This window comes from Hemicordylus capensis, chromosome 12 (assembly GCF_027244095.1).
Source record: "Hemicordylus capensis ecotype Gifberg chromosome 12, rHemCap1.1.pri, whole genome shotgun sequence".
Lineage (NCBI taxonomy): Eukaryota > Metazoa > Chordata > Lepidosauria > Squamata > Cordylidae > Hemicordylus > Hemicordylus capensis.
The window spans coordinates 24,006,942-24,019,285 of NC_069668.1; the positions used below are offsets into that span (position 1 = coordinate 24,006,942).

General features: G+C 49.2%; 1 protein-coding gene across 5 annotated transcripts in view; it reads right to left on the reverse strand.

The window, feature by feature from the left end:
* Positions 1–12,344, reverse strand: part of LOC128335965 (RCC1-like G exchanging factor-like protein) — a 77,437-nt gene that overhangs the window by 46,817 nt on the left and 18,276 nt on the right. For 4 of the 5 annotated variants that reach the window (XR_008311792.1, XM_053274954.1, XM_053274955.1 and 1 more), the window contains exons 2-9: positions 11,750–12,014; positions 10,667–10,796; positions 9,143–9,271; positions 6,576–6,642; positions 5,702–5,753; positions 4,317–4,401; positions 3,864–4,045; positions 1,421–1,505 (exon numbers count right to left, since the gene is read on the reverse strand). Coding sequence is in view for 4 of the 5 variants with exons in the window: in XM_053274954.1 (XP_053130929.1) it covers positions 1,421–1,505; positions 3,864–4,045; positions 4,317–4,401; positions 5,702–5,753; positions 6,576–6,642; positions 9,143–9,271; positions 10,667–10,796; positions 11,750–12,014 (995 nt within the window). In the remaining variant the exon portion in view is untranslated. The remainder of the gene's footprint in view (positions 1–1,420; positions 1,506–3,863; positions 4,046–4,316; positions 4,402–5,701; positions 5,754–6,575; positions 6,643–9,142; positions 9,272–10,666; positions 10,797–11,749; positions 12,015–12,344) is intronic. The other variant, XM_053274956.1, reaches the window with a different exon arrangement.

The window sequence follows — 12,344 nt, forward strand, 5'->3', positions numbered from 1 at the left end:
ACTGCAAGAGCTGTTGGACAGTGGAACTGTCTGCCACCGTGACAGATGGAAGGCCATCTGTCAGGGATACTGAAGAAGATTTCTGCACCGAGCTGGGTGTGTGTGTGGGGGGGGGGTGGACTAGAGGATCTCTGAGGTCCCTCCAACTCTAACCTCCTGTGATTCTAAGGTTCAGTTCATCCCTTTGTGACACCAAGACTCTTTAGCCAGGGCATTTTACCCAGCGCTGAGACAGACCAGTGCATCCACCTAACCCTTTCTCCTCTGAATAATCCCATCTTTGCTAGCCTCTTCTATAGCGGGTGGGAGGGGGGGCAGATCTACACATATAGTTATGAAGGAAGCATAACTGGGACAACATAAAACTCTTGGGGAGGAGAGCGGGTCTCGAACCTGAATTGTCCCCTTGGCTAAGCAGGGTCTACCTGGGTTTGCATTTGGATGAGAGACTACAGGCGAGCACTGTAAGTGGAAAAGCATCTATGCACCTCTAGAGACTCCTGCCTGAAACCTTGGAGAGTGGCTGCCAGTCAATGTAGACAATACTGAGCTGGGTGGACCAAGGGTCTGACCCTGACCCTGCCTGAAACCTTGGAGAGTGGCTGCGAGTCAATGTAGACAATACTGAGCTGGGTGGACCAAGGGTCTGAAGGCAGCTTCCTGTGACTGAACAACTCCTTGCCTGGGAATGTTTATTATTGTTTACAGAGGAGTGTTCAAACCTATGAGTCCTCACCTGCAACGGTACAGCCAAGGCACAGCTCAGCCAAGGCACAGCTCACATAGGCATCTGCCTTCTGCCGAGTCAGACCCTTGGCCCAGCTAGCTTAGGATTGTCAGCACTGACTGGCAGCAGCACTCCGGAGGTTCAGATGGGGATCTCTCTCAGTCCTACCTAAAGATGCCAGGGATTGAACCTGGAAGTTTCTGCAGGTTCCGTTTGGCAGGGCTCTTCCACTGAGCGACAGCCCCATCCACACTGGGTTGTAGGTCGATTCTCTCCGAGTCATAGCATAGAGAGTTCATAAAAAGATCGTGGGTTTGGGGATGGAGGCAGGGGTCTCTCTTAGCCCTACCTGGAGATCCTGCCAAGAATTAAAGCTGGGACCTTCTGCATGCAAAGCAAATGCCCATCCCCTTAGGGGGAAGACCTTACAGCGCCCCCATGTAGTCACCCATCCAAATGCAAACCAAGACAAACCCTGCTTAGCAAATGGGGATAATTCGCACTCACTACTGGGGGACCAGCTCTCCACCCCCAAACCCCACAACCTCTTTATGAACCCTCTTAATACGCTAGTCCCCTTGGCACTGCAACACAAACTGTGGACAAATTGCTGCTCTCTGTCACTATCCTTATTCTGGTCACGGGACCAGGGCCCGGATTTGGGAGAAGCCGACTGATCAGGACAGGGCTCACCGTTGAGGAGAGCGTTGATGGTCCCTCCACAGCAGACCTCCTTCACCCTTCCAACCTTGAATGGAAGGTGTCGTGGAACGTTCACCTGTGTAGGACAGAGGTTTGCACGGTCACCATGTGTGGCATTTTTTTAAAAGAATCTTCCATTTAAATCGAACAAGGCAAGAACCAGAGAGCAACACCAATCAAAACTGCTCTCAGCTGAAAACTTAGGCATGCAGCCTCCACCTTACGGACACCCTCATCTCAGAGCTCTGTGTATTCCACAGTCCTGTGTTTACATCATGAAATGTCCAAAAATTCAGCACTGCAAAACTCAACATCCTGCTCATCCTGGCTTGCTTTCCTCCTTTCAGTTTAACACATGAGGAGGGAGAAACCAAAGTATAAAGACATCCAAAATCTATTGGAGCAGGACTGGGGAGACCCGAGTTCAAATCCCCATTCAGCCATGAGACTTGCTGGGTGACTCTGGGCCAGTCACTTCTCTCTCAGCCTAACCCACCTCACAGGGTTGTTGTGAGGAGAAAGCTAACCATGTATGCCACTGTGGGCTCCTGTGTGTCACTGTGGGCTCCTTATATCCACTGTGGGATATAAATGTTAAAAAACCCCAAACTAATGAATACTGGTCATATTTTGCAGGTTCCGTTACATCCCGCAATTTTGCGATCGCATCACATGCAAACAGAAACTGACATCTAGCACAGAATGCAATATCCGGACAGTTTCTTTCCCCCACTTTGTTTATTTTAATTTTTTTTAAAAAACAATCTCGACACCGCCTAGAGATTTACGTATCAGGCGGTATAAAAATATCCTCTATAATAAAAGGCTTGGGTGTCTGCCCAGAACGTCCGAGGAAGATACGGCCGCAGGCACCAGGCGGCCATGTTGGGTCCCGGTCCGGACCTCCAAGCGTTGGAAGCGGCAGCGAAGTAGCAGCAGGAAGCGGCGGCGACCGGGGCCGATGCCAGCCGTGGCGGGGCGACAGGGCCCGATGGCGGCGGCGGCTGCCGCAATGGAACAATGGGGAAGCGATGGCGGCGGCGAGTGGGGCCCATGGCGGCCGCGGCGGGGCGACGGTTGGTGGTTGTGGAGCCGGCCCGGCAGCGGACGGGCAGCCCGCAGTGGGCCCTGATACCAGGGGCAGAAGGTGGGAATGGGGGGAGCGGTGGCTGTCCGGCAGCCGGCCGCAACGATGGACAAGCGGCGGCAGCAGCCACAGCAGGCTGCGTGGCGTGGCGGGCCTGCCGCGGCCGGCATCGGACCCAGTCGCCGCCTCCTGCTGCTGCTTCGCCGCCACTTCCAAAATTAACTGTTTGCTGCCCGGGAGGAGAGCGGCGGGCCGGTAAGAAGAAAATTTAAAAATGCGGGGGGGGGGGGCAAGAGGGAGTGGGGCAGGGGGAAGGGGCAAGAGGAACTGGGACAGGAGGGTGAGAGGGAGGGGAGGGTGAGAGAGAGGGGTGGGAGGGGGAGGGAGGGCAAGAGATTGGGATGGGAGGGAGGGGAAGAGAGGCAAGAGTGTGGGGCCAGAGGAGGCGGTGGGCCCGGCCGGGTGGAGGAGAGGGGGAAAACGTAACCCAACTAGTGCCCGTTATTTTAACGGGCTTAAAAATACTAGTAAATAAATAAATATACAAGTCAGTTCTAACCCTTGAATGGCCTGCCAAGATTAGCGAGACCCTGGTTGTCAAGCTAGAGAAAAGATTCAAAAGGAACCCAACTCAAAACAGAACCCAAATTAGAAAAGTACATTATCTTCTACAATATGATATAAAAGAACTTAGGAAGCTGCCGTATACTGAGTCAAACCCTTGGTCCATCCAGTATTCATTTATTTGATGTATACCCAACTCTACCCTAAAGAGAGGGAGGCATTCATAAGTAGTCTTACTGAAAATAACGGGACCCGTTTGCTTGTCCTATTCATTTCAATGGGAGCACTCATGAGTAATTAGGGAGGAGAGCTGGTCTTGTGGGAACCAGCATGTATGGTCTCCTTCGCTAAGCAGGACCCACCCTGGTTTGCATTTGGATGGGAGACTACATGTGTGAGCACGGTAAGATATTCCCCTTAGGGAATGGGGCCACTCTGTGAAGAGTACCTGCCTGCTTGCATGCAGAAGGTTCCAAGTTCCCTCCCTGGCATCTCCGAAATAGGGATGGGAGCGACCCCTGCCTGCAGCCTTGGAGCCCAGTAGGGAATCCGTGTAAACAATACTGAGCTACATGAACCAATGTTCTGACTCCATAGAATTCAGCTTCCTCTGTTCCTATGAAAGACTCCTGCCTGAAACTTTAGAGAGCTGCTGCCAGTCAGAGCAGACAATCCTGAGCTAGCTGGACCAATGGTCTGACTCTAGAAGGCAGCTTCCTCTGTTCCTATGGATCCTTGCCCAGTGACACAGAGCAGAATTCCTCCTGCGATCTTTCTCCTGACCTGAGTCAGCTCTGTAACAGCAGCCAGCTGTAGGTATTTCGAGTTCCCCCAGCCAAAGAGGTCCCCGTCCTCAGACACGGCAAGGCAGCAGTCTCCGTACGTGGCCACCTGGGCAATGGGAACACCCGAGATGTCGCCGCCCAGTTTGGCGGGGGTGCTGGCAATGTCGTAATGGCTGAGGCCTGGTTTGGAGAAGGGGAGAGAGACGGCGGTGTACGTCAGCGGCAGCAGAAATCAGCAGGCATCCACCAAGTCAAAGGCCCCTGTAACAGGGAATCCCAGATGTTGGGGACTACAACTCCCAGCACCCCCAGCTGCAGTGGTCTTTGGCTGGGGATGCTGGGAGTTGTAGCCAGTAACGCCGGGGATTCCCCATCATCTGGGTTTCTCCATTACAGAGAGCACTGGTCAGGATTAAGTCCCAGTGAACTTAACCCATCGCCGAGAACTTACCCGTCTGGCCGTCGACTCCCCACCCACAGGAATAGACTTCTCCTTTCTCTGTTCTGAAAAGGCTGTGGTCCTGCCCACACGCAACCTATAGGCAGGAAAAAACGGGGGTGAGGGGGTGGGAGGTGCACCGAAATCAAAAAAGTGAAAGTAGAACTCAAAATTATAATTGTATGGCCTCCTGCTAAGCCAGCAATTTCCACGTTTTCTGTGAAAGGTTCCATCCAGCCAAAAGCCTAGGCAGGTTGACTCAGAAGCAAGTCCCGCTGAGTTCCATAGGTCTTACTCTGTTGAGTGGTTTTTCACACACACACACACACACACACACACACACACACACCTCTGTTAAGAAGCTTTTTAACATTTATCTGCAGCTCAAACCTGTTAAAAGGCTTTGATTTTTAACTCTCCAACTTCCATCTCTTAAATTTGCTTTTAATCCAGATCTTGTTTTAGTTAATGTCTATTTATAGTTCATCTGTTTTCAATTTTGCGAGCTGCTCTGAGCAGTAGTGCACCAGCGGGCAGGGAATATATTTTTGTGAATGGGTGAATGAGTACCCCTGTTAACTAAGCAAAGAGGCACCTTTTTCAAATGGTAATTCTCCTTATTGAGCACGGAGAGAGCAACTGGCCCTATCCGTCCCCAGCATAGCATCCCTCCAGTGGCTGTTGCTGGTACCTGCCTTATGTTTCTTTTTAAGATTTTGAGCCCTTTGGGGACAGGGAGCCATTTTACTTATTTCTATGTAAACTGCTTTGGGAACTATTGTTGAAAAGCAGTTTATAAATGTGTGTGGTGTGTGTGTGTGTGTGTGTGTGTGTGTGTGTGTGTGTGTGTGTGTGTGATTTATTTCCCAGGTAAGAGAGCTTTCCCATAATCTCCCTTGTGTGAGAGAGTTTATGAGGGTGGTCCTAGGAAGCCAGTCGGACAAGACCCAAGTTCAAATCCTGGCTAATGCAGGCAACTTTGGGCTAGCTTTCCTCGCCCCCTCACCAACCTCACAGGATTTTCGTCAGGATAACAGCATGGATGAGATCACATAAGACATCTGGATCTTCTTGGAGGTGAAACAAAAGGAAATTTTTAAAGGGGGAGGGTAAAAAGACTGGACTTACCCCCTCATAATGGGTCACTGGATTTGCAATAACAAACTACTGTATTTGCCTGAATCCAAGATGACAGTTCCCCCCCCCCCTTCTTTGAGGTTAGAAATTAGACCTGTAACTGTATTTTTTAAAGGTTATCTTAAATTCAGTCATCTTCTATTTGGGGAAATACGGTGATTTTTGCTGTAACGGACTAACGTGGCTACCCATCCGGAGGGGTGATGTACAAAACAGAAACTTTTAAAAAACAGACAGACAAATTCAACAGGATTTCTTACCTGGACGACTCGGTTTTCAAACTCTTGCAATCTGTAAATCAGCTTGCTTTCGCTGCATTCCACCAGGAAGAGATGGCGACGAGAAAAGGAAAGAGGGCAACAGAAATGAAACAAGTCAGGCTGTGGTTCCTTAAGGGAGGAGAGCTGGTCTTGTGGTGGCAAGCAAAGATTATCCCCTCTGCTAAGCAGTGTCCACCCTGGTTGCATATGGATGGGACACTTGATGTGTGAGCACTGTCAGATATTCCCCTTAGGGGATAGAGCCGCTTGGGAAGAGCAGAAGGTTCCAAGTTCCCTCCCTGGCATCTCCAGATAAAGCTGGGAGAGACTCGTGCCTGCAACCTTGGAGAAGCCGCTGCCAGTCTGGGTAGACAGTACTGAGCTAGATGGACCAAGGGTCAAGTGATCTTGTTTATTTCCAACCATCTTTCAGACAACATTCTCAGGGCTGCTTGAAATTAGGGCCATCATGAAACTAAAGAAACTTCAGGTGATTGTTATTAGTCTATTCCCTGATTCAATCTGCTTAGATTTAGAAAAGCACATTTCTTGAGAGAGAACAAATCACAGTTTTGAAATGTCACAAGATACCTTCTTCAAAGAAGCATTCTCCCTTTTTTTGCACAGAGCAAACGCCTCACCGAAGGCAGTTCTGGCCATCTGCAGCTCACGCACGTAATTAAAGAAATCATCTTTTGCCTGGCTAACCCCAGCCTCCATTTCAGTCTACCCAAATGGATTTCAATCAATTCATCCGCTTAACCAAGTGTGGCACCCACAAATTCAGGAATTTGTTCCTCCAGTGCACTTGAGGTTTGACAGTTCTTCTCTAGAAGGGCACAATTAAAGTTTTCAGCAGGCCAAATTCCCTCACCTGTAGATTTCGCCTTCGACCACCTTCCGGCCACACTGGCCATAGGAATTATTCCCCATGCTGAAGACTGAAAGAAAGTGATAGGACATATTCAACAAAACTTCATTTCAGTCACTAACCAGAAGAAATGTGTAAAAAACAACACATACTTATAAATACAGTGGTCCCTCAACTTACGAACTACTTGACATCTGAATTTTTCGACTTACGAACGAAAAAAGTGGCCGCAAGCTTACGAATTTTTCGACATCCGGACGGAAAACCGTTGGCGGTTTTAGATGCGGTTTCCTCGACTTACGAATTTTAGATGCGGTTTCCTCGATTTACGATCTCAGTGAGGATCAGGCTGCAGCCCAGGAAGCTGTGGAGCACTTTGATAATGTGGTCGTTGCCCCATGGCGAGCAATGCTCCGCAAGAGACAGAGGCAGCAGACCATGGACCGGTTTGTGGTGAAGCAGGCAAGGCAGGAGGAAGAACCTTGCTGTTCTTCCCAGTTGTCACCCTCTGCCTCCTCTTCCTAGAAATGATTTTTTTGGTTTGAAAATTAAAAAGTTCATTGCTGTTTGCAGTTTACATTTCCTGTTTTTCCTGTTCCCAAGTTGAGGTGTGTGGTGTAAAGAAATGTAACCTGAGGGTGAGGCATGTTCCTTCGAAGAGTGCCTGCCTTAGAATTGCACACAAGTGTCCTTAACATGTTCCCAAGTTGAGATGTGTGGTGTAAAGAAAGAGGCATGCTCCTTCGAAGAGTGCCTGCCTTAGAATTGCACACAAGTGTCCTTAACATGTTCCAAAGCTGAGGTGTGTACAGTAATGCTTTAAAATGTTGGCTGGGCATGTTCATTGTGCCTGCCTGTCTTTGAAAAGCACTGCAGTGACCTGCATCAGGTCCAAAAACTGTGTTGAGTAAGGTTTAGAAATGTTGGCTGAGGCTGAGGCATGTTGAGTGTGCCTGCCTGCCTTTAAAGTGCCCTGAAGTGACCTGCATCAGGTCCCCAAAAAATGATAAAGTTTATGTAAATGTTTATTGTTGAAAAGCAATGTTGCTGTGCAGTTTGCATGCCTTTAAAGTGCACTTGATAAAGAGTTTTGCACAAAAAACTGGGTGTCTGGGTCTTTTTCCTAGGCTCCGGAACGAATTAATCCGTTTCCAATGCATTCCTATGGGAAACCGCTTTTCGACTTACGAACTTTTTGACCGACGAATGTGCATTCGGAACGGATTAAGTTCGTAAGTCGAGGGACCACTGTAATACATAGCACATAATATGCACAGTAGCTGAATACATAAAATGAGTATACAAATATAAAACCCCCGGGGGGTGGGGGTTATTACAATTTATGATGACATACTTCAATAGATAATAAGACAGCGATTCAATTAGATGTCATATCCTTGTGGAGTCTTCTAGCTTTACAACAAAACTTAGCTACTGAATAAGAGATTCAGTTGTGATCTGAAAGATGATATTGGGTATAACTAGGGCTGCAGAAATCCACTAGTCTACTAGTCTGTGCCGAGTGAAAAAGGCTGCCCAACGAGTAAAAAAAGTCCCAGTTAGCAAAGTACCAACATAGCTTGACAAGTAAAATATTTTGTTGAGCTGATAAACTGAGCCAACATTTCTTCACCCCCTGGGTGAGGAAATTCATCAGAACAACCCAAGTAGTTTTCTAAAAATGGAGTTATCAACATACTACCGATCTCTATAGAAGCTACAACAGAGTAACATGCAGGCCATCGTTTCAATAGCTCCCAAATCACAAGGCGAGGCTCTGTGGGAGGTTGGCTTTGCTCCCCAAAGTCAAAGAGCCAACAGGCCGGCTGGAAGGGGAAACAGCTGTTACAGCCTGCTGACCTACCAACACCATCTCTTTGTCGATTCTAGGGATGGGCCCAGACCAGTCTGGAGGCCATTGTAAAGTCCTCCGGACCTGGGTGGTCTGGTTTCAGGTGGGGGGGTGACTTTATGAGTGGGGGGAGGGTTTACTTACCCCTCCCGCCGCTTTCCCGCTCTGGCACCGTAATTTCAGTAGTAATTGGGGCGGCAGGATACCTCTCTGCCGCCCCTTCCCCACTGTCGCTATGAAAAACTCCCAGGAGTCCTTTGCGCACACGCACGTCACAGAGACGTGAAGCGCACGCACGACGTGCACATGCGCAAAGTACACCTGGGAGTTTTTCATAGCGACAGTGGGGAAGGGGTGGCAGAGAGGTATCCTGCCGCCCCAATTACTACTGAAATTACAGCGCCAGAGCAGGAAAGCGGTGGGAGGGGTAAGTAAACCCTCCCCCCACTCTTAAAGCCACCCCCCACCTCAGTGCCGGACCGCAGTTTGGCGGTTCCGTGCACACCCCTAGTCGATTCCCCACCACCACTGGAGTGGCCACCCCAGAGTCACCCCCCATCTCTGGGCAACCCAAGACACAGAGCTGTACCTGACACAACCAACAATAAGGCAACCATACACTGCTATCAGAAGGTCCTGTCCCAGCCCTCAGTCCCACCACCGAAGGCCTCCAGCAAAGGCCTCCTTTATAAGGGCCAAATGTTCAATGCCTCCATACCTCCTTCTGTGTCTGTCAGCACCAAGGAGTGCGCTCTTCCGCAGGATACCTGCATAACCCGGGTCTGCTGCGGCTTGTCCAGTGGCAGCGGCACAGGGCTTGGCTCCAAGACATATTCGTAGCCTTTTGCTTTAAGAAGGTGGGTGGAAGAGAGACTATGAATGGGGCTGAGAGGTTTCAGCAGAAGAGAGAAAAGCTTGTTTTAGGCACACAATACAGGTGAACCTCAGTATTCGCGGGGGTTCCATTCCACACAATTGCCGCGGATAAGGAAACCATGGATACAGAGTCATTAGGACAATGGGACCGCGGGGGTTAGGTTCCTGGAGGCCCAAAAACTGTGGGAAAACGGCCAAAAAAATATGTAAAAATGGGCAAAATAAAGTGCCCTACTGTGCTCTGTAGGACTCTAGCTTCCTGGCAATGCCCCCCAGGAATCTGATTTGCTGCATTTTCCCATGATTTTTCGCAGAAAAGAAAGGGTTTTTGGTTCAAACGAGCCACAAGATGGCTCCTCTTCACAAAATGGTCGCCAGAAATTACCGCCGAGGTCATATATGGTCATCTCTAAACTGCAGATATGCAAAATCAACCCCTTTCTGGCTGGTTTTTTCCACATATGCCAAGTTCGGGTGTCAGTTACCCGACTGCCGATACATGAAACCGCAGGTGCGGGATCCGCGTACAGCGAGGTACACCCATTGTTTGTTATTAATCTATTATACATTTTGAAGAGTTTACATTTTGGAGAGTCATATTCCCCGATTACCTAGATCCCAAATTTTGCATCACCAAGCCTGCCATTGAAATCAGCTGAATGGACCACTTTTTACCCTGAAATATGCTGGGGGTGGGGGGAGTGTTAAGCAATAAATGCTGAATATAATCATCAGATTGTGGTATTTCTAACATGCAATAATCAGATTAATAACTCCAAAATGGCATCATGCCCAAAAGAAGCAGAAGATCTTTCTTAGATTCAAATTTGCCATATTATGGTAGTTATTCAATAAAGCGAACAACATTTGAAGTTGACATCCTACAAGCTTCAAAACATTCTTTTACTTCCCTTTTGCCAGGACATTAATAAAAATTTTTCACACGTATAAACAATTGTATCCAATATATTTTGATGCGTTTGTGGATTTGTTTGTGCAAAATAGAGTCATGCTTCCCGATGACCTACAGACACCAAATTTTGCAGAAACAATCCTGGCCCTCGAAGTATTCGAATGCACTATCCAAATCAAAATTCCATCTAGCCCAGCTTCCGGTTTCTAACAGAGGACAGCCAGGTGTTTCTGTGAAGCGAGTCCACAAGAACAGGAGAAAAGGCCACAGTCAAGGAAAACACCTAGACCCAGTTGAAGTGGGTGTGATTTAACACCCCATTTAGGCACACTTAGTTTCCCTTGGGTCACAACTGGAGCTGGGACACTGTGAAGTTAAAAAACAGTAGTTCTGTAAAAGGAAAAGAGGTGTGAGGAAGGAAGACCCACTCTGTAGATCTCACCAGGTACTTACCCCGATCTTTCCTGCTTGGGTGAAATCCAATCTGAGAATCTTTATTTAACCCCATTCCCCAGACTTTGGTAATATCGGTGGTTCTGGAGGACAGAAGTGTGAATCCATAGCCACAGGCAGCAGAGCTAATCTTTAAAGATAAAACAAATCAGTGTTTAGATCCAGTTTAATACTGATTTAATACCGATTCAGAAAGATGGGAGAAGGAGAGATACAAAAAAGCATCACTGGACCATCCAGAGACTGCAGCCAAACAAAAGGAAAGGCATGAAGAGCTGGTCTTGCAGAAGCAAGCATGAGTTTGGTTTGCATTTGGATGGGAGACTGCATGTGTCAGCATAGCAAAATATTCCCCTTTAGGGGATGGGTCTGTAGCTCAGTGGAAGAGCATCTGCTTTGCATGCAGAAGGTCCCAGTTTCTATCCCTGGCAGCATCTCCAGCAAAGCTGGATGAGACTTCTGCCTGAAACCTTGGAGAAGCTGCTGCCAGTCAGTGTAGACCACGGCCGCGCATCTTCAGCTCTTTCAGGTGCTCTTGGACTACAACTCCCATCATCCTCGACTACTGACCACCATGGATGGGGTGATGGGACATGGGAGGTGTAGTAAAACAATAGCTGTAGGGCTGAAGACAATGGGAGGAGAGCTGGTCTTGCAGAAGCATGCATTAATTGTCCCCTTTGCTAAGCAGGGTCCACTTTAGCTTGCATTTGGATGGGAGACTACATGTGTGAGCACTGGAAGAGATTCCCCTCAAGGGATGGGGCTGCTCTGGAAAGAGCACTTGCACGCATGCAGAAGTCCCTTCTCCAGTATCTCCAGACAGGGCTAAGAGAAACTCCTGCCTGCAATCCTGGAGAAGCTGCTGCTGGTCTGGTTTGACAACACTGAGCTAGATGGACCAAGGGTCTGACTCAGTATATGGCAGCTTCCAATGTCCCAATGGATGGTCAGGACCCTTGCCACAAAGACAGAAATACCAGCTCTGGTCAAAGCAAGATGTCCTTAACAACAGGAAGATCCCAGGAGATCCAAAGCTTTAAAGTGAGGAGTCAAGCTGTCTCCCAGTCTCCTCTCCCTCACCTTCTCCTCCACATCCAGCCGATAAGGAGTCAGCTGGATCCTCCGCCGTTTCTTCCAGCCCACATTGGGCACGACAAAGGAGGGGACCCCCAAGGCCCCTGAGTAGGAGAAGCCCCACACATAGACACAGTCTTTCCTCGGAGCTCGCTTCCCCACATATTGGAAGATGGGGGCCACCTCGTCGGCTTCTCGGAGGTCCTGGGTGCTCTTTGTCCCGGCTGCTTTGGCCAAGCCACGAGAGAGCCCCCCCAAGGAGGGGAGCTTCCTAGGAGGGTGGAGAAAGTTGCTGCAGGGCACACCTAATGAGGCTCTCGTGGGGCTGAAGGGGGGGCCCCAATGGGAACCCTGCACTCTGCTTGGGGGGCCTGAAAAAAACCCAATTTCAACCCAAAGGGCACCCCCCAGGGAGACCCCAATACCTTCCCCAGCGCCACCCAAGGCAACCCTTTCGGGGACCCAGCAGGCACCCCCCACCGAAGCCCCATAGCTTTCTTTGGGGGCCCACAAAGACTCTCCTCCCTCACGAAGACCCACCCCCAGGAACCTCCCTAGAGGCTGGGTCTCTGCAGCACAGCTCTGTGTGACACCTTCCTGG